This window comes from Leucopleurus acutus (assembly GCF_964270905.1).
Source record: "Leucopleurus acutus genome assembly, chromosome: 4".
Taxonomy (NCBI): Eukaryota; Metazoa; Chordata; class Mammalia; order Artiodactyla; family Delphinidae; genus Leucopleurus; species Leucopleurus acutus.
In genome coordinates this window covers 31,087,485-31,108,454 of record NC_139146.1, presented here as the reverse complement: position 1 = coordinate 31,108,454, position 20,970 = coordinate 31,087,485, and the positions used below count along the sequence as shown (strand labels likewise).

Sequence of the window (20,970 nt, the reverse complement as noted above, 5' to 3'; positions counted from 1 at the left end):
CTCCCTTAAGACTAAAACTTCTAGACCAGCAGAGCCCAAAGTTGTAGGGAATGGGAAGCAAAAAATTCACTAGTGGATCACTAGAAGTAACCGTGAGAGGAGTCATTCCCATCTTTGACACTTGATTCCTGGACTTGGTGAATCCTGGCTCTAAGAGAAATAGCATTATATATTGATCACTTATTTACAGCACATGCTGCATCTTAGAAGACATTGTCCTAGTCCCAGAAGGTGCTGACATTAATCTGGCATCATAACTGACTTTTCAAAAGCCCATTCCGCCATTCCACACAGCTGCTTCAAGGTGATGGTGCACACGATAAAACCAGTGAATTCCATGAACATGAGACAAACGCCACAATTCATCTGCTGTCAAACAAGTTTCTTGGCCAGAAGCAGTGCTGTGTGGTTTAACATGATGCTGAATAAGGCATTCCTCAAGTCCACACAATGGTGATTTTGGTAGCTGCGTTGTGAGCAAGGGAGGAAAATTTGTATCCAGTGTAAACATCTGTTTCAGTAAGAACCAAGTGCCTACTGGAAATGTTCCTATGTAATTAATCCACTAATAAGTGGGTGGCTCATCTTCCGAGAGAATGGTGCCAGACTGGGACTCGTTGTTGATTTCTACTGTTGGCAGGTTGGGCACTCAGCAGTGGCTCTAGCCAGATCAGCCTTGATGAGTGAACGTCCATGCATAACCTGCATCCCTGCTGCCAGGGCCCTTTGTTTGTGGACTTGCTGGGCGAGGACAGGAGTGACTGGGGAAAGAGGGTGAGTGATGTCCACAGGATGGGTCTCTTATCCACCTGATTATGAATGTCATTCCCTACATAGGTTGCTCTTTGGTGCATAGTCACATGGGGTACAAATATCTTCACACTTCATACCTATGTAGAGAGGTTTATCCATGCCTCTCCTCCAGACATCCTTAATAACTTTCCAGTTGTGTTCCTTCTAATTCCCTGGCCATCCATTCAGCCAAAGGATTAGCCACTGCCCATGAATCACTACAGAAGTGCACCTCTGGCCATCACTCCTTCCAGGCAAAATGAATATCCAAGTGCAGTGCTAACATTCTGCCCATTGGGAAGATTTCCTCTCATCACTTGCTTCAAGGGAGGCTGTAGTGCAAAGCCATTTACTTTCAGGTAGTGCCAGCACATTGTGCAGAGCTATCTGTAAAACAGTCCCCAGTGTTTTCTTCTTCAGTTGACTGCTCATAGGGCACTCTCCATAATGCCATGTGTACAGGCGGAGAGAGAAGAGGCAACGTGGCAGGAATGTGGGTCATGTGGATCTAGAATGTTTCTCATGCAACTTACGTGCACCTTCAGGACCTACTCAAGCCTGATCTCCTGCATAACACTTTCATTTGTTGATTGAGTGCTGCTGTGGGTACCCACATTTATAAGTTGATAGGTCAGACAATGCCAAATTGGTGATGGCTGGTTCAGGTTTTATGGTGGCTTGTTGCCCATGGCCAATAGCTTAGTCTCCACTAATGCCCAGTGGCAAACCAGAATCTATTTCTCAAAGTAAATTATTTATCTGCAGAGGATGGCATAAGTTTATTCTAAAACTCTTAGCTCTCCATTCTGTGATGCATCTCAAGGAGCGTGTCAAAAGCTTCATAGAGCATCCCTATGTGCCACAGACATCACAAATGATGTTGGATCTGCTGTGTCACATGGCCCAAGTGACAGAGCAGTTTGCTTGGCTGGCTGGGCTTGTTGCATAGCCTTTGCCGGTTCTGGGTCCTACTCAAAACTAGCAACTTATTGGATTACTCACTAAATAAATAGGAATAACATGACCAAATGAGGTATATGTTGTCTCCAAAATCCCAAGTAGTTCCCTAAGCATTCATGGTGCATCTTTCTTAGTGGAAGGAGGAATCAACGTAGCAACTATCCTTTACCTTGGAAGGAATATCTCACATGTTATAAATTACTAGACCCTTAGAAATTTCAGTGAGAAGCCCCTGATGTTTTATTGTGCTTGTTTTCCATTCTTTATCATGCGTGTGTCTTACCAACGTATCTAGTGTTGTTGCTACTTAGATCACTAGGTCCAATCATCATATCATCAATGCAATGGCGTATAGCCTGCAAATGAAAAGGCAATAAAAAAAAAGTTCCTGAAGATCAGATTAGGACATAGGGTTGGAAATTTGACATGGTCCTGAGATAGGGCTGTGAATGTGTATTGCTGACCCTCCCAGTTGAAAACAAACTTCTTCTGATGGCCTTTACCAATGTACAGATCAAAAGAAATTTGACAGATCAATAGCCACCTAACAGGTGTGAGGGAGTGTGACGTGCTCCAGCAATGAAACCCCACGTGGAACAGCAGCTGCAATTGGAGGCACCGCATGATTCAGTTTACATTCATTCATTGTTGTTCTCCAAGATTCATCCTTCCTTAAAAGGGCCAAATTGGCTAACTGAATGTAATGTGCTAGGAATTCCCACTCTGCATCTTTCAAGTCCTTGATGGTGACATCAATCTCTGCAGTCACTTCTGATTTATTGTTTTGGAAGGTAAAGGCAGTTCTATTGGTTCCACTTAGCCTTTCCTACCGTTACAGCCCTCACTCTGTGGGTCAGAAACCAAGGCGGGGATTCTTCCAGACCTGAGTACATTTACTCCAATTGTGCATTCCCGAACTAATCCCAGGGGCCTCACTACCTCTGGAAGGAAAACTAAAATGAGAGCAGTGATGAAAGGAAATAGTTCCATGTGTGTCTCTGTTGTTACAGTGGGCATGTACCTATGTTTTATTTGCAAATTTTGATTTTCAAAGTTTAAAACAATGACAGAAATAACAAAATCCACAATTTCATATCACATTCGAAAGAGTTTGTATAGATCATGAGACATAATAATGCCTCACACAGTGACCGGCATAGAGTTATCACTCAATAAATACTTGCTGAGCTGGGGAAATAAACATACCCTTGCATATGCGGAACCCAGAGGGAAAGAGCATAGTTCAAAGGGATTGTCATCTTGCAAAATGTCCTTGGAAATAAATCTAGGATAAAATTGTGTACTATTATCTGACAGAAACAAAGCTACTAATTTCCTCTCTAGTACATATTTAAATAAACTGAAGTCACACTGAAGTCAGTAGTATTAATAGCCTTGGTAGCTCTGGTTTGTTTAGAATTTCGTTAAAAACTTATTTGTAGGGTTTCACTTCTCTTTTGACTGGCAGAGCCATTCCTGACTTCAAGGCTTTTTAGTATGGCTTTCTACGTTAAACATGCTCCTTTTTTCCTTGAGTTTAGATTTCATTGTGCACAGTAAAAATTTGTCAGTTTTGTTTTTATATGCAGCTTAAAATGATAGGCTGTACTGTACATAATGGCTTTTTCTTTTCTTTTCTTTTAAATTTTATTTTATTTTTGGCTGTGTCGGGTCTTAGTTGTGGGATCTTCGTTGCTGCATGCGGAAATTTTCGTTGCAGCGCGCAGGCTTCTCTCTAGTTGTGGTGCGCGGATTTTCTCTCTCCAGTTGTGGTGCGTGGGCTCTGTAGCTTGTGGCGCACGGGCTCAGTAGTTGTGGCGCGCGGGCTTAATTGCCCTGCGGCACGTGGGATCTTACTTCCCAGACGAGGGATCGAACCCACGTCCTTTGCATTGGAAGGCGGATTCTTAACCACTGGACCACCAGGGAAGTCCCCATAAAGTTTTAAGTATTTGTTTCTTCCAACATTTGTCCTTTCTTCATTTACATACAATAGCCCCCCCCCCCCCCCGAATAAGATTCTGCTTATTTAAGGGCATACTCTAATGCCCATGCTTATATTCATTATTTGTTTGGTTTTCAGTTACAAAGTTTATGTTGTGTTTAAACAAAACATTTTCTATAGGAAGGTTGTTGGTTAGGACACAGATGGTAACAGATGTGCAAATTTTACTCATGAAAGATTTCTTTTTTACTTGGCTTGTATAACATTACAAACTCAAGTTGGAAAATACTTGAAAGTTTAAGATGTTAAAAAAAATAGTGAATTGGTTCCTGGAACAAACTTACCTTTCAGAACAGAGTAAAGAAGTAACAGTAATAATTCGATATATAGATGAATGTGATATGTTCTGACTTGGCAGTTTTATTTTGTATTAGTAAATTTATATTTTTTTAAAACTTCTGTGTTTTTCTACAATGTATATGGAATTATTTGGCCCCAGAATATATAAGAGGAAGGATAATTATATAAATTTGTCTCATCTTAAACAGCTTAAATCTGTTTTATATTTAGGGCAATTGCCTTTAGTTCTCATCCAATCACAGAACATACTTTTTGAGTTTGTTTTACTTCCCAAGCCTCAGTTTTGTCATATGTAAAGTGGTGACATTAGTAATTACCTAATAGAATTGTCATGAAGAATAAATAATAACTAACATAAATGACAACATAATATATCTGCCAAGAGGTGGTTAATTAATGTTAGTTTCCGGGGCTTCTCTGGTGGTGCAGTGGTTAAGAATCTGCCTGCCAGTGCAGGGGACACGGGTTCGAGCCATGGCCCAGGAAGATCTCACATGCCGCAGAGCAACTAAGCCCGTGCACCACAACTACTGAGCCTGTGCTCTAGAGCCCGCGAGCCACAGCTACTGAAGCCCGCGCGCCTAGAGCCCGGGCTCTGCAACAAGAGAAGCCACCGCAATGAGAAGCCCGTGCACTGCAACAAAGAGTAGACCCCGCTTGCCGCAACTAGAGAAAGCCCACGCACAGCAACAAGGACACAGAGCAGCCAAAAATAAAATAAAATAAATACATTAAAAAAAAGAATAATTAAAAAACTGTTAGTTTCCTTTCTGAAGATATAAAGGAAGCTTAAAAACTTTTTTTATAAATGTATTTATTTTATTTTATTTATTTTTGGCTGCATTGGGTCTTCATTGCTGTGCGCGGGCTTTCTCTAGTTGGGGTGAGCGGGGGCTACTCTTCGTTGTGGTGCGCAAGCTTCTCATTGTGGTGGCTTCTCTTGTTGTGGAGCATGGACTCTAGGTGCACAGGCTTCAGTAGTTGTGGATGGTGGGCTCAGTAGTTGTGGCTCGCGAGCTCCAGAGCGCAGGCTCAGTAGTTGTGGCTTGCGGGCTTAGTTGCTCCGTGGCATGTGGGGTCTTCCCGGACCAGGGCTCGAACCCGTGTCCCCTGCATTGGCAGGCAGATTCTTAACCACTGCACCACCAGGGAAGTCCCAGGAAGCTTAAAAACTTTTAATTTCTATGTTTTTCCTTATTTTCTCAAGGCAACATATTTTTAATTGTTCCAAAGTTTTCCTTGTTTATATAACTATGGGAGTTTCAGAAACATTCTGCTTTATAGTCCCCAGAAAAACTTCCTATGTGTAAATGCTGGCTGTGGTGTAAAAACCCTTTATTACTGGTGTTATTAGTGACCCTCTCATAATCTAAGATTAACATCCCTTCCTTAATACACACTGAGTAAGACTCAGGGGGAGACTCTCACTATTTTTTTTTTTTTTACATCTTTATTGGAGTATAATTGCTTTACAATGGTGTGTTAGTTTCTGCTTTATAACAAAGTGAATCAGTTATACATATACATATGTTCCCATGTCTCTTCCCTCTTGCGTCTCCCTCCCTCCCACCCTCCCTATCCCACCCCTCCAGGCGGTCACAAAGCACCAAGCTGATCTCCCTGTGCTATGCGGCTGCTTCCCGAGACTCTCACTGTTAAACAATCAGAGCAGCAAGCCTCATCTGTATTTAGAGTTACATGCTGCAGTGTTTTATAAATATTTTTACTACTGTGGTATTTAAACAATTTCTCAGTAATCGAGTCACTAAAGTGCAGAACCAATGCATACCATCCTGTAAAACACCATGAGCTCAGTAACAAACAAAAACCATAAAAATATTGGCTCAATTATAAAGATATCAGTCTCTCCTGGATTTATATAACCAGTCACTTTGAACTCTTATTCCAAAAGAAAACAGGTATTAGCAGTATCTTAAGAGAGTATATAAAAAACAAAAACTAAACAGAAAACAAACAAACAAAAATGTTTAGGCCATCTAGTCCATCCCCAAAGACAAATTTTCCATCAAATATTTTCATCCACTTGGATTGTAAACATAGCCCAGGCAAGAGATGATGGTGGCTTCCACTAGGGTGGTAAATATGGAATGGAGAAAAGTGGATGAATTAAAGATATTTTTGATAGTACAACCAAAAAGATCTGCTAATACTTTGGATACGGAGGTTTAAAAAAGGGCAATCAGGACGATTTCAAGATTTTTGGGCTGAAATATTTTCGCATTTACGAAAATAGCAGAGGACACTGGTTATTTAAAATAGTATTTTAGGGGCTTCCCTGGTGGCGCAGTGGTTGGGGGTCCGCCTGCTGATGCAGGGGACGTGGGTTCGTGCCCCGGTCTGGGAGGATCCCACGTGCCGCGGAGCGGCAGGGCATGGCCGCTGGGCCTGCGCATCCGGAGCCTGTGCTCCGGGACGGGAAAGGCCACGGCGGTGAGAGGCCCGCGTACCGCAAAAAAAAAAAAAAAAAAAAATAGTATTTTGGTCACGTCAAGGTATCCGCTTTAGACATCTTGTGGAGATGTCCTCTTGACCTTTGTGATAGATCTAAACTAGATATGTATTTTTATTTTATAATACATTAATTTAACAATTATTAGTAACAATTATTACTACTGTCACCACTGCTACATCAGGAAGTAAAAGCTCAGCAACGTAGGACTTTCTCAAGCTCTTGAAAAACCCGCTAATAAAAAAGGCAGAGCTTTCCAAACGTCCCCCATTCATCCTCTGCCTCTGGGAACTTAGAGCGTCCTGCGTCCAATCAGCTTCCAAATCCCCAGCATCAGCAAGTGGGAGGGGCTCAGATCGATCCTGGTCCTTCTGCTGCTCCGGCTTGGCCACGTCTGAAGCCATGCAGGTCCTGGAAGGTACAGAAATCACATGTTTATTCATTGGTTATAACTGAGCTTCTTACTCAAATTTATGCTTCACAAGATTCAATAATACATACTTTTGATTCATGTCACTTATCCGTTTTTATAGTTTCTTCTTTTCTTCTATGGGTGTAAACTCTGCCTCCGAGCGTTGCGGACCTGCCGTTCCCTTCCCCGCGCACGCGCCGGGGGAAGAGCGGGCGGGCCTGTTGCCGGGGGGCGTGTGGGACTGGCGGCCGACCGCTGCTCGTGCCCCCACCAACATGGAGAGTTTGTACCGAGTCCCGTTCTTAGTGCTCGAATGTCCCAACCTGAAGCTGAAGAAGCCGCCCTGGGTGCACATGCCGTCGGCCATGACGGTGTACGCTCTGGTGGTGGTGTCTTACTTCCTCATCACCGGAGGTAACTCGTCCTGCCTGGGGCCCGAGAGGCGCTGAGGCGCGGGGAGCCGGCCCGCCCTCGGGGCGCGTCTGTTCGGCTCTCAGCCCGGGAAAGCATCGCTCTCCTCTCGATCTTTTCCGAGGGTGGAGGGAAACTCTGGGGTCCCGAGTGTTAACGGCCCAAAGGTTTATTTGCCCTCACGCCCTGTCCTGTATCTTGAGGGGACTCCTGTTCTCGCTCCCATTGCCTTCCGTCTCCTGACCTCTTAGCCGGGCGGTCCGAGCCGAATAATATATTTTTCAAGCCCAGATTGTTGCTCCTTTTATTGAATGCCGTGAGTTATTTGACAAAGGCCCTGGGAAAATCTCTTTTGGCCCATTCTACTTCCACGGTTGGTCAGGAGGGTGTGGGACTGTTACCTTCTCTTTGTCTACGGTCCCTGGAACTTCGGAAGAGACTTGACAGCCTTTAGGTTTGTTAGCTCAAACCTAAGGGTTCGGTGTTGCTTTTGCCCCGATCAACAATAAATATGAATGTAATCTTTCGAAACCACAGTTTGATAAATATTTGAGATTGGAGATAGATTTGCAGAAGATATCGCGTATTTGAGAGATCGGAAGTTGAAAATTTAAAGAATAAGGAAAATAGCATTACCGTTGAACACTGCATTGTCATTTTATCCTGTCCTTTGCAAAAGGGGCGTCGCTTTGTATAGTGGTGAGTTGGCAATCCGGCTACAGTCTTTTCATAGCTACCACCCTTTCAAGCCGCAGTTCCATGATTTACTCAACGCTGCTACTGCACTTTTAGATTTTGGGAAGTGGGGTACTTAATTTGGAAATGATAAAATTAAAGCTCCACAGATTAGGGACAGCAAGAGCAGCTGGTTCTGTTTTTAAGGGAATAGTCAGACATCTTCATTTTCATAGATGTCTTGTGAAAATAGTTGGCGCTGAGGAGGGAAGTATCTGAAATCATGCAGGCTTAGTTCTAGAATGAACCTTTGGATTTACCCTCCTCCCAAATCTAGAACAGTGGCAGTTAACTTATGTTCATTTAAATAAATTACGTTTAAAATATTTTTTATGTTGGTAAGATACTGTCCTAACATTGCATTAGCGTTCACATTTGCTCAGCACATTAATAGGTGCTGGATTGAATAAACAAAATTTAAAATGCATGTGGCATTTTTTTTTTTTTTTAGTAAGTCTTCATCTGCTAGAAATCTTTCCTGTAACCCTTACCTCCCTTGGAGCCAGGGCCTTTGCTGGAAGCCTCACAGTTTTCACTCTGGGCACTTTTTCCATCTGTGTTTGTAATGGGGAGATTCTTTGCCCTAATTTCTGGGGGAAAGTGAAAGGACACCTTTTAGTGGCCAAGGCCATGAGCTGTCTCATACAAGGAATCGGTTTTGCCACTGGAAAGGAGTCTTCTAGAAACTGAGTGTACCTTTATAAATAAACAATATTTATTGCTGAGAAATATTCATCAAATAATGTACTGAGTTCCTGTTAAGTTCCAGGCATTAGGTACTGGAGGCAACAATGAATGAAACAGATAAGGGCCCTGCCCTCCTGAAGCTTATAATGTCATTGGTTGAGATACGTTAAATATCACATAAATCTTTCTCCATTACATTAGTTTTTCCACTGCAAATTGCCATGAGTGCATTGAAGGAAAAGAACAAGAGGTTATGTAAAAACAATCAGACTTAGGAACATCATTTACATTCGAATGTGGTTTCTGAGAAAATGACATGTTAGCCAAAATTTGAAAGATTCGGGAAAAGCGTATCTAGGCAGAGGGGAAAGTATGGACAAGTGCGGGACTGAGATACCAATTAGGTGGGTTTTGTAGTTGACTTAGAGTAGACAAGGTTGATGGCACTAGAGGTGGAGGAATGTATAATGAAAGATATTTTGGAAATAGATTCAGTGGATCTTGATGATGATTGATTGGATGTGGGGGGAGAATGACACGTGAAGGAAGTTTCCTGGTGTCTAGTTTGAGCACCAAGTAGGTGGAAGTGTCATTTTCTGAGACTAGAGAAATGCAGTTTTTTTGGTTGGGAATGGTGAACCCAGAGGTCACTTTGGGATAAATAATAGTTGGACATAACCAAATATAATTAGTTGGATATGTCAAGTTTGCAGATAGGAGTCTAGAACTGAGAAAAGAGGTTTGTGTTGAAATTAGTCAATAACAGATGTTTTCTGAACTCCTCCCATGAGCCGGATACTGAAGAACATAGAGTTTCTATTCTTAGGGAGCTTACATCTAATTTTAATAGTGCTAACATGATTCGGTAGGTGTTGGCACATTGAGAATCATTAGCATAGTAAAGCCCTGGGAAGGGATAAGTTCAGTTGGAGAGAGAAGGTAGGAAAAGAAGAGCATGTGGATTGAGCCCTAAGGAACTCCGAACGTTGAGTGGTTTTATAGCAGATGAGGCTCAGCTAGAGAGGTAGCAAGAAAACATGGACAGGAGTGTCACGGAAGCCATGAGAAGCCATCTTTTTACCCCAAGCAAATAGATTTAGTAAACTGGATCAAGCACTGCTGGGAGACCTCCTAATAAGAGAACTGAAAAGTGTCCTTTGAATTTGACAACATGGAGGCCATTAGCCTCCATGAGCAAGAGTAATATCAGTGGTGGCAGAAGCCAGATCGGAGTGAACTGAAAAATGAAGGATGAGTGAGGAAGTGGAGACAGTTAACCTTTTTTTTTTCCTCCAGAAGGAAGCCTGGCCCCCTTTCAAAAAGGAAGCATAGAAGTAGAACGTTAGCTAGGAGGATCTGGTGTCAAGGGAAAGCTGATGTAGGGAAAAAGAGGTTGAAAATACAGGAAAGAGAAGAGGTAGCCCATGGAACAAAGTCTCTGAAATGGCAAGGGGGACGGAGTCCTTATTATTGCAAAAGGGATCCCATGGTGATAGGAGGAGGGACTCTTCCTCTGTTGTAGCTGGAGGTGAGGATGGATGCAGGTTCCAGTTTGTAGATTTGGTTTGGGGGGTGGGGGTGAGTTAGGGAATTCCCAAGTGATTGTTTTGTTAGTCAAAGGTGAGGGAGACAGTCTTGCTGTGCTTAAGAAAAGCTGGAGGTGGGGATGATGGAAAACAGTGAAGATAAAGAGTAGACGTTGACAGTGGGAGATTTGAGAAACAGTGTTGATGGACATTAACATAAATGATCATGATGACATTATGACATAATGATGGATATTAACATTAAGGATTGTGAATCTCTAGTATTGCCAGTCTGCCTAGTGGTGTGATTTTAAAACGTCTCATTTTACTTTCAAGCAAGAAAATTTCTCTAGTTACCTCTTAATTTAAAGAAACAAATCCAAGTATATGTGGAACATTTTCTTGAACTAAAAATAGCCTTTAATGTTAAATCTGCTTTATTGTGGAGTCATTCTTGAGTTTGAAACAATACTGAATGAATTTCTTTTATGTTTTGCAAGTCATTCTAAAATACTGAGTTGAATTTCTGAAGATAAATTCTGGTTTATCTGAAGTTTAGGAGGTAAGCTGGGCCTCATTTGATTATAATAATACATCAAAGCAGTCCTATTTAAACATAAATGAACCTTTAGAGACCGATAAAAACTCTAAATCTATTTTAAAATTAGGAATCCAATCTAATCTATGTTGTTGTCTTTCATTTAGGAATCATTTATGATGTTATCGTTGAACCTCCAAGTGTCGGCTCCATGACTGATGAACATGGGCATCAGAGACCAGTAGCTTTCTTGGCCTACAGGTAAAAGATAACATTTTGAATGATTTGCTGGTGGGAAGGAAGATTGCTGAGGCATGCCTGCTTATTTAAAAATACAGTGCAACCTATTGGGTGCATCTGTATTTAGGCACTAGCTGTTTTAAAATGCTAAATTCAGAGATTGCAGGAAGTGGACAAGAACAAGAGTAGAAATATATTATTTATGTATTCACTTATTAGGAAATAAAATATTTCACAGTGATTGACATGTTCACTTATTTAAAGGAGGGTATCAGTTTAAAATTCATTTATAGGCTGTTCTGGGGTCAGCAAACCACAGGTACCTGTTTATTTGTAAGTAAAGCTTTATTGGAAATAGGCACACCCATTTGTTTCTGTACTATCTATGGCTGCTTTCAGGCTACTGTGTTGTGTTATACAAACCATATGGCCGGCAAGCCTAAGATACATACGGTCTGGTCATTTAAGAAAAAATCTTTGGACCCCTGGATATACTATTACATAGGAAAACTAATTTTTGAGACTTGGGAGTTCCATGTAGGCAATGAACACCAAAACAGTGTGGTTTGTTTCACCTGAGCAGTGCTTCTTGTATTGCCTTATACAAGCCACTTGGTAACTATCTACCTAAACATAGCTATATGTTTGTATTTACACTTACGTTAGTGGTATTCCATGCATAGAATATTCCTGGAAAGATTACTGTGATCTCTGTGGAGGGGATATGGATGACAGGAGATCTTGATGGCAGGGAGACGTTTCACTGTCTCGTCACCTGAGTTTGAATTTTGAAACTGCTGCGTGTATTGCGTTTTCAATTAAAACAATTAGTTTAGCAAAAATGTATATACCTTCTTTATATGTGCCTATGTATAAATCATATCTTTAACAGAGAAATTTGCCTTTTGGGGTCCGTGAGCTTTCAGAACTTGAAAGTTCTTCACCTCTAGAAAAATCAGATACAGGTATATACAAAAATTTAAGGGTTTATATATTGCTGGATGTCTTTGTGGGGTTCATGAAGCCTTAGTTAAGAACTTGCTTGCTTTTAAAAAGTTCACTTTGAAACAAGAGATTTATTAATTATTAAAACTCAGGAAACATTAACCAATTCAAAATTAATTTGAAATTGATAGTAGAAATTTAAATAACATAATTTTCAAAAACTAAAGTTCTGGGTAAAGTGTTCATGTACATATATTAGTTGGCTTTTTAAGCTAATAATTAAAATATATGAGTATTGGGAATTCCCTGGTGGTCCATTTGTTAGGACTCTGTGCTCTCACTGCTGAGGGCCCGGGTTCAATCCCTGGTCGGGAACGAAAATCCCACAAGCTGTGTGGCGTGGCCAAAAAATATATATATATATGTGTATATATATATATATATATGAGTATTGATTTTAATAGGCAGTTGTGTTAGTTGAAGTTTGAAAGGTTTTTTTGAGCATAAGCTCCATGAAGACAAAGATTTGTGTCTGTTTTGTTCATTGTTGTGTCCCCAGAACCTAAATAGTGCTTGGTACATAATAGGCTCTCAATAAATATTTATTGAAACGAATAGCCAGAAATATGGTAAAATAGTTGTAAGGGTAATAAAAAAATAAGCACAACAATGTTTTAGCAGAAATAGGAATTTCAGTCTAAGGAAAAAGTTTTTTATTTTTCTGGGAATTTTCATTTATTGTTTGCTCTGGTCTTTCTTTTTCAGAGTAAATGGACAGTATATTATGGAAGGACTCGCATCCAGCTTCCTGTTTACAATGGGAGGTTTAGGTTTCATAATCCTGGACCGATCCAATGCACCAAACATTCCGAAGCTCAATAGATTTCTCCTTTTATTCATTGGATTCGTCTGTGTCCTATTGAGTTTTTTCATGGCTAGAGTATTCATGAGAATGAAACTGCCGTAAGTTATTAAGTACTTCGTATAATCAGCACCTTAACTTGCAAACTGGTAACATAATTACCTGGATCTCATAAAATCATAGGAGATTTAATTTAAACCTTATTTAAACAGATGAAAATTTCGAGAACCAGAGAAATTTGTGACTTGCTCAAGGTTATAGCTATAGTTAGTAGCAAAATTGAGACGAATAGGTCTTCCTGACTGTTATCTCCATACATGTTCATGAGAAAATCCCGTTATTTTGCTGTAGCATCAGTGACCACTGACTGGAGACATTTCTGTAAAGGGCTTTTTGGTTAATCTGTAACATATGGAATTCCCACAGTAATAATAACAGTAAGGAATACTTTTGAGCCATTAATTGCTGCTGTTCTTTGAATATTGATATGAGGAAAATCCACTAAGCATTGGACAGGAAAGGAGAGTTACTGCCTCTCCAAAAAGATGGGGAAAGGATTTCATATATGTATATTAGATTATTTTGATTCAGAAAACGAACACTATCTTTAGAACAAAAATAAATTGGTTTTATGGCAACTTTTATAATTCTGTTTGAGATCTTTCATTTTAAATGTAGATGAGTCTGATCACATTTCCCTATATTCTGATTTCACCTATGGATACATTAGTAACTACAGGAACTTTGGGCAAACATATCATACAAAGATTAGCTCTTAGAAAATTCATTTTTTAGGGAATATGTTAAACATCAAGTGTCAACTGTACTGATTTCTTAAAACTGATATTTTCTGATTTTATTATGAGACAGTAGAAGGGAAAATAGGAATGTGTTTGAATTACACAAGTTCACTTGTTCTGTGGCTTAACCTGTCCGTATCTATAACACATCTGAGATAGAATGGACAGACTTTCTAGAAAGTCACAAATACTTATCCTGCACTCATGTTCCCATCTTAACCCTGCAATATGGGAAAAGAGAGCAGTGTTCTTTGTCAGCTGAATATCTTTGTGGCCATGTAGCTCCATCAGACTGCCAATGGCTCTTATTTTTGTCCTGGGAAAAATTTGGGGCATTTGTTAAATTGTACGAGGACAGAGACTCCAGCCTCCTCTTTTTTTTTTTTTTTTTGCAGTACGCGGGCCTCTCACTGCTGTGGCCTCTCCCGTTGCGGAGCACAGGCTCCAGACGCGCAGGCTCAGCGACCATGGCTCATGGGCCAGCAGCTCCGCGGCATGTGGGACCTTCCCAGACCGGGGCACGAACCCGTGTCCCCTGTATTGGCAGGCGGAGTTTCAACCACTGCGCCACCAGGGAAGCCCCAGCCTCCTCTTTTTGTTCTTCTTTGTTCTACCCTTGTTGCCAAAGGTATACCAATAGAAGAGTCTGAAGTTTTTCACAGCAAAACAGGAAAAGAGGCGGCTCCCAGAGAGGATAAAGAGACTATTAAAAATTAATAATGAAAACAGAAAGAACCTTTGGAGGCATATAGCAGAACAGAAGCAGTGAGCTGGTTTTGTCCATAGAACCAGATTTGTTCTCATTCTGCTTAAGCTTCCCATTCTTCCTTAAGGTTTTAGGTCTTCTCCTTAGGCTGTGTGTTTTTCTTTTAGCTTGAGCATTTGACTTTTAGGACAACAGGATAATTATCCTAAATTATCCTAAATTTAGGATAATTATCCTAAATTATCCTTTTAGGATAATCTACTACTTACAAAAAGGTTTTGAAAAATGTTTAATTCTCTGGATTGCTTCTGTCTTACTTTTGCAATTATTTATGTAAACATTTGTCTTTTCCACATTCTATAGGCCAGTTTCCAAGATTGTTGACTAAGGTAACAATAGGAAATAAGAAATAACAGTATACTCTCTGGGCTTCCCTGATGGCGCAGTGGTTGAGAATCTGCCTGCTAATGCAGGGGACGTGGGTTCGAGCCCTGGTCTGGGAAGATCCCACATGCCGCGGAGCAACTAGGCCCGTGAGCTACAACTACGGAGCCCACACGTCTGGAGCCTGTGCTCCGCAACAAGAGAGGCTGCAATAGTGAGAGGCCCACACACCGCGATGAAGAGTGGCCCCCGCTTGCCACAACTAGAGAAAGCCCTCGTACAGAAACGAAGACCCAACACAGCCAAAAATAAATAAATAATTGATATTTAAAAAAAACAACAACAGAGTATACTCTGGGTTTTGGGTGTAAATTATATTTAGATATAGTCAAAGCAGAACAATAGTCTAAATAGAAAATTGCTGCTTTTTGTAACTTGCTGTGCAGCTAAATCTAAGATTTACATTTTTAAGAGGAGGGACTTTATGATCCCCTCTTTGATATGATTTCTCATCTACAGCTCCTAATGCCTGGTACCTTGAGTGTGGAGTGGGAAGAAACAGTGGACAGTTTGGGAAAATAAGGGAAGCAACAGTGTTGCATTTTCTGGAATATTTGCAGGCCCCAAAAGAGATGATGAGCCAGGTCTGTGAGCCTACATATTGCACATGATAGGGGTGTGGTTAGTACCACCAGCAAGAAAGGGATGTGTCTTGCGCATACATTCTCTTTGAGGACCCATCGTATATAAGCAATTTGATATATAATAAATGGGACAGCAGCAACAACAAAAAGTAAAGAAACATCAGTAACCATGAGTTTTTTCAGATCAAATAAGTCACTAACATCTGAGATAAAGGTTGGCTATGCTATAAGATGCTTCATAACTTCCAGGGTTGCACGCTCACAGAGAGTCTGATATCACCTTTAACAAGAGGTACCTTTAAAAAGGAGAGAACAATAGCAGTGAAATGGTACTACTAGCTTTATATTTTGTGATTTATGCTTTTTAAAAGACCTGATGTATTCTCTACTGATATAATTTTACATATTAAAACATGGCTTTATTTGATGCATAAGCATAGGTCATATACTAATTACAAGGAAGAATACCACAACGTATAACTGTATCAAGAGATGTGTGTCCAAAAGTGCATGTTCACCTATCAGTATACGCAGATGACAGGCAGCTGTCTCTAAAGAGTCCTCAGTACTTTTGTTTCATCGTGTGAGCCAGCTGTTGAGTAATTTCCACTGGTGCAAATATTAGTGGACACTTTCTTAAAATCTTCAACTTTTTTTTCTTGTGAAGCTTAGGTCTCTTTTTGTTTTTGCTGTTAGAATTATCTGACAAAGATGTTATTTTATTTATTTATTTTTTTATTTTTTTTTTGCGGTACGCGGGCCTCTCACTGTTGTGGCCTCTCCCTTTGCGGAGCACAGGCTCCGGACGTGCAGGCTCAGCGGCCATGGCTCACGGGCCCAGCCGCGCCGCAGCACGTGGGATCTTCCCAGACCGGAGCATGAACCCGTGTCCCCTGCATCGGCAGGCGGACTCTCAACCACTGCGCCACCAGGGAAGCCCCAAAGATTTTATTTTACTTTTTTGTAGGTTTAATCTTCTTAAAAACATTTTTATTCTGTATTGGAATATAGTTGATTTACAGTGTTGTATTAGTTTCAAGTGTACAGGTGTAAAGTGATTCAGTTATATATATACATATGTCTGTTCTTTTTCAGATTCTTTGCTTGTGAAGCTTAGGTCTTAGAGTTTGCCTTTTGTGAAATGTCAGGCATTACAGTAGCAAATTTATGAGGCGGTCTTCAAAGTCGATGTATACACTAAGAGGCTTTTTATTCAGTTTTGGGGGGAGAAGTGGAGGGGAGAAGTATTGTTTGTCTCAGAGTTGTGACAGTGGTTGTGTGAGGTGAAAGTTCTCTCTGTACTCAGAGTGTGGATTGACCAGGCTGGTAGAGCAGAAGGAAAGGGATAAATGAGTTCTAAGGAGATCACATTGGCTGCATGTAGACCCAAGACCCAAGAGAGTCAGGTGAGTCCAGGAGCTGGAAGGGAGGAAATTCTTGAGTGTCTGCTCTGTGTCAGGCACTATAGTAGATCTCAGCCCTATGAAGTAGTTTTTTGTCCCCACCTTAGTGATGAAGAAATTTGAGACACTGAACTAATAATAGCTAATGTTTGTCAAGTGCTTATTACCATGAATAGCAGTTACTGTATTAGTAGATTCTCTTATATAATCCTTAAACTCCTTTGACGTAACTCCATTTTATAGATGAGGAAACTGAGTGACGTTTGCCCATTCGTGTTAAGCTTACCCACTCGTGTTAGAGGCAGGATCAAAAGGAGAGGAGTTCTAAAGGCATCAGCGGGTACAGGGTGTATTCAACCCTTTCTTAATGTGGATAGTTTTACACAATCTGTTTTTTCCTTGATCCTGCAGATCCTAAATAATAGGTTGCAAGGATTTATTGCAAAAGAAAAAGTTTGGAACTTTATAAAGCAGACTTTTAATACTTTAATTTAAAGGGTATTTCAGGGTCCAACTTGTACATTTAGTAAAAGGATTTCCTATTTGAACAGTGTGAAGTTTGACTTGCTCAACAGCTATAGCTAATGCCCGCTGCCTGCCATCAAGACATTTCCTAAAGAAACAGAGGTGCAAGGCAGACGCTTCTGCACACTGCTTCTGGAGGGCGCGAGGACTTGCCTCCCAGGCTGAACAGCTCCTGGCCCTCTTACTTTCTCCTTTGGTAATATTAGGGTTTTCAGGAAATCTAAACCAGCTTCTTTCCAGAAAAAGGTTTGTGATGTTTGTTGGCAATTGTGAGAGTCCAAAGGAAATTGATTCTGACTCTTTCTTTGACTTTTACATAACATTTTTTTCTCTTTACTTTTTTTTTTTCTCATCCTCTGTTGTTTAGCATATTGGTTTGTAACTTTGTCCTTTGAGGGAGAAGGATAATGGAACCCAGACCCAGTACTGTATTTATTGGGGGGCAAGATTTGAAATAAGAACCATAATGAGGAATCACACAATTATTTTTTCAGATTGTCATTTGATTCATCATAAAATTTGTTTGGGACACATTGAAATGTTGCTTCCTTTTCACTTTTTGTGTTTATAAATTTTATTTTTACAGGGGCTATCTGATGGGTTAGAGTGCCTTTTGTGAAGAAATCGGTGGATACTGAATTTGCTCCCGTTAATGAAGTTTTAAAGGCTGTACCAGTCCTCTGATATGAAATATGGAAAAGGATGAAAAGCAGCAGAAAAGAAACATCTAGTGAAAACAGAGGAAATGTGTTATAACTTGGACTAGAATGTCTTCTTGGTATCAGAGACAAGCTTATCAGCATTTTTTCCTGCTGGCCTATACTGATGTACCAACGATGTTAAGTGGCATTTTCTTCTTTTTTTCATTTCTTAAAGAAAATATACTTCATTTCTACAACTATAATATTGAATAAAGTGATTATTTTTTACAACCCCCTTAACATTTTTTGGAGATGACACTTCTGACCTTCGGAAATTAATGTAAAATCAGGAAGTGAGATCCCATAAGCTGAGAACTCTGGACAGCTGATCAGCTTTCCCTGTGGTGCTTTGCCTTTAAACAGAGTGTGTGACAGTGCATCATTTCAGATATGTATGTAAGACTGTTACCTGAACAATAAGATGTATGAAAGGAGCAGAAATAAATAATTTTTCTAATTAACACCTTTTTAATTTGTCTTTTGATCAACTGATTGTATTACTCTTTGGTCTGTAATTATCCACTCCCATCTTGTGACTGTCTTAAGCTCCTGTTGGTAGCCTGAAGTCTCCAAGTGTAGTTGGCAGGATGCCTTGTGAGGTAGCAACTCCGTGTCCCTATAAATATTCCAGCACAGGCTGTCCATTTATGCCAGTGTTGTTTTAAATGTGATTGTGTTAGATGACAGCTCCCTTCAGGCATTCATCTGCAGTAATTAACACAGTTTGGGGCACATAAAAACATCTGTAGACCAGTCTGGTCTTCCCCTAATTTCTTCTAGCCAGGTCATTTGGTTCTCCCTTAACTGGCCATGGACTTCACTTCTCCAGGGCCTCTTTAATTCTTACCCCATGATCTCTAAGTTTACAGTAAAATTTTCTCTCAGGTGGGTTTTTTTCATAATTCCAAGGCTGATCTAAATGTAACTGTTCATTAAATTCAAAAGATTCATTTATTCAAAAAGTTTTGAGAACCTATTTGCCAGGCAGCACTGAGGATTATAGGGATGAGAGATAAGGGCTCTGTCCTCACAGAGCTTATGTCCTTGCAGGGAAGCCAAATTATCAAAAGATAAAAAAATGTTTATAAATTTTCAGACGCTGATAAATACCACAAACAAAAACAAGTTAATAGTCTACTCTGGTGATGAGAGATGTGGGGAGAGGAGGTTACTCTACTCCAGAGCTCTGAAAAAGGAACATAACACCTGTATGTATTCACCAACTTTAAAGCCTTGATTTAACTTTAATTATATTTTTCATTATTTGGCCTTATTTTAAAACCTTAATTACACTAGATGGACAGAAGATAACACAAAGGTGTTACAGTTTCAAGAGGTCTTTCCCTGAATGATTGAGCAGTGAGCAGTTCCTGTCAAGCACCACCAGATGGTGCTGTTAAGGTTTGGTGTGTTTTTCTGTGTCACAACTATTATTTTTGGTTTGGTTTGGTTTTTGTATTTATGGTAAAATAAAAGTATCTTGACTAGATACAATGAAATGTAATTAAATAATTTTGCTGGTAAAATTGCAATGTTTTATGCGAAAGAAAAAATCATACCTTGTAGTAGACTTAAAATGCTTTGGGGACACTAAGCCAAAATGTCACAGCCTGATAGAGAACCTGCCAAGCATTATTAACATCAGCAGCGGTTAAATAAATGAGAGAGTAAATTAACGTCCCAGATTAGAAACAAGCTAGTCCTTGATTTTATCACAGAATTCTGCAGGAGGTGGATGCTACAGTGGAGTTAGAAGTGCAAAACGGTTTAGTGGAGAGTAGCTCCAGTGAGAGGTAAAGGAAGGATGCACAGTTAGCCAGGAGAAGCTGTCATCCTGTGATGTTCAGCTGACAGGGTTGCTGTCTGCCCGATGGGGAGCTCCAGAGGAAAGAATGCCTGTCGGAAACACGTTGGGTGGAAATGGCTAGACCCTTGTACCACTCACTGCCTTTTCAGATCTTTGGCCCGTGCCATCTTGAGATTAGCATGATCTTGGCTAGAAAGCTGAGATGAACCCTGACAGTAAAGAAAATATCCTCTTCGTAGAATTAAAACGAGAGGAAATCCTATATATCTTGCTTACAAGTGGAAGATTGTACTCTGATCGTTGTTTATTTGAATTGGGAAGTGTGAGGTAACTTAGGTTCTTAGTAAATAGTACATTCCTGAAGTGTAAAGCTGGAATAAAGGTTATTTCCCCACTTTGCTAGTAAGTAGATGGAGATTCATTTGTTACAGAGCTTGAAATACAACCCAGGTCTTCTGCAAAGCAGACCAATGGTTTCCGTTGTACTGCCATTTTCTGACACAGATCAGTCTTTGAAGGTAGTAATAAGTATATACTTATAAAAGACATAATGCCAGATGTTGGGTTACATCGGTAAGAAAAACGCAACCCCTGTTCATGTGGAATTTATAATTTAGTGAATATACGATAACGTACCAATCTCTTTGCTATAGGAACATGTGGGAGGAACACCTAAACCAAGACTTGGTGTGAGGGAAGCCTTTAATTTGTTGTTGAAACAATGGCTACTCATCTGCCTAAATGTTTCAAGTACTAATACACTTTGCCCTAAATCTCTTCTACTTGTTTTTCTTATGTACCAAGACTCTTAATTACAAGTGAGAAACTCACTCAAGCTGTCTTAAGCAGACAGGATAAATTATTCGGATGCTGGAGTGTCACGATACTCAGGGCAGGGATGCTGGGCATTGAGAATACCGGGATTGAGAACATGGGACTCTAAGGACTCCGCTGTTTATTTCTGAGGCATTCTGTGGGTCTGCTTCATGCTCTTCTCTCTGCGAAACTGGCCACTTTCTATTACTCTAGTTCAGAGTAGAAGGAATCATGGCTGCCAACCCATCTTGATCATTATAGTTGACAGCTTCAACCACTCTAGAGGAAATTTCTTTGACTC

General features: G+C 40.3%; 1 protein-coding gene across 1 annotated transcript; it reads left to right on the top strand.

Annotated features, from left to right (window-relative positions):
* Nucleotides 1-7,158: 7,158 nt before the first annotated feature.
* OSTC (oligosaccharyltransferase complex non-catalytic subunit) lies at nt 7,159-18,501 on the top strand. Its single transcript, XM_082837886.1, has 4 exons — nt 7,159-7,353; nt 11,004-11,097; nt 12,787-12,984; nt 17,932-18,501. The coding sequence occupies exons 1-4, from the start codon at nt 7,215-7,217 to the stop codon at nt 17,948-17,950; spliced, it is 450 nt and encodes a 149-aa protein (XP_082694012.1). The 5' UTR covers nt 7,159-7,214; the 3' UTR covers nt 17,951-18,501.
* Nucleotides 18,502-20,970: the final 2,469 nt, after the last annotated feature.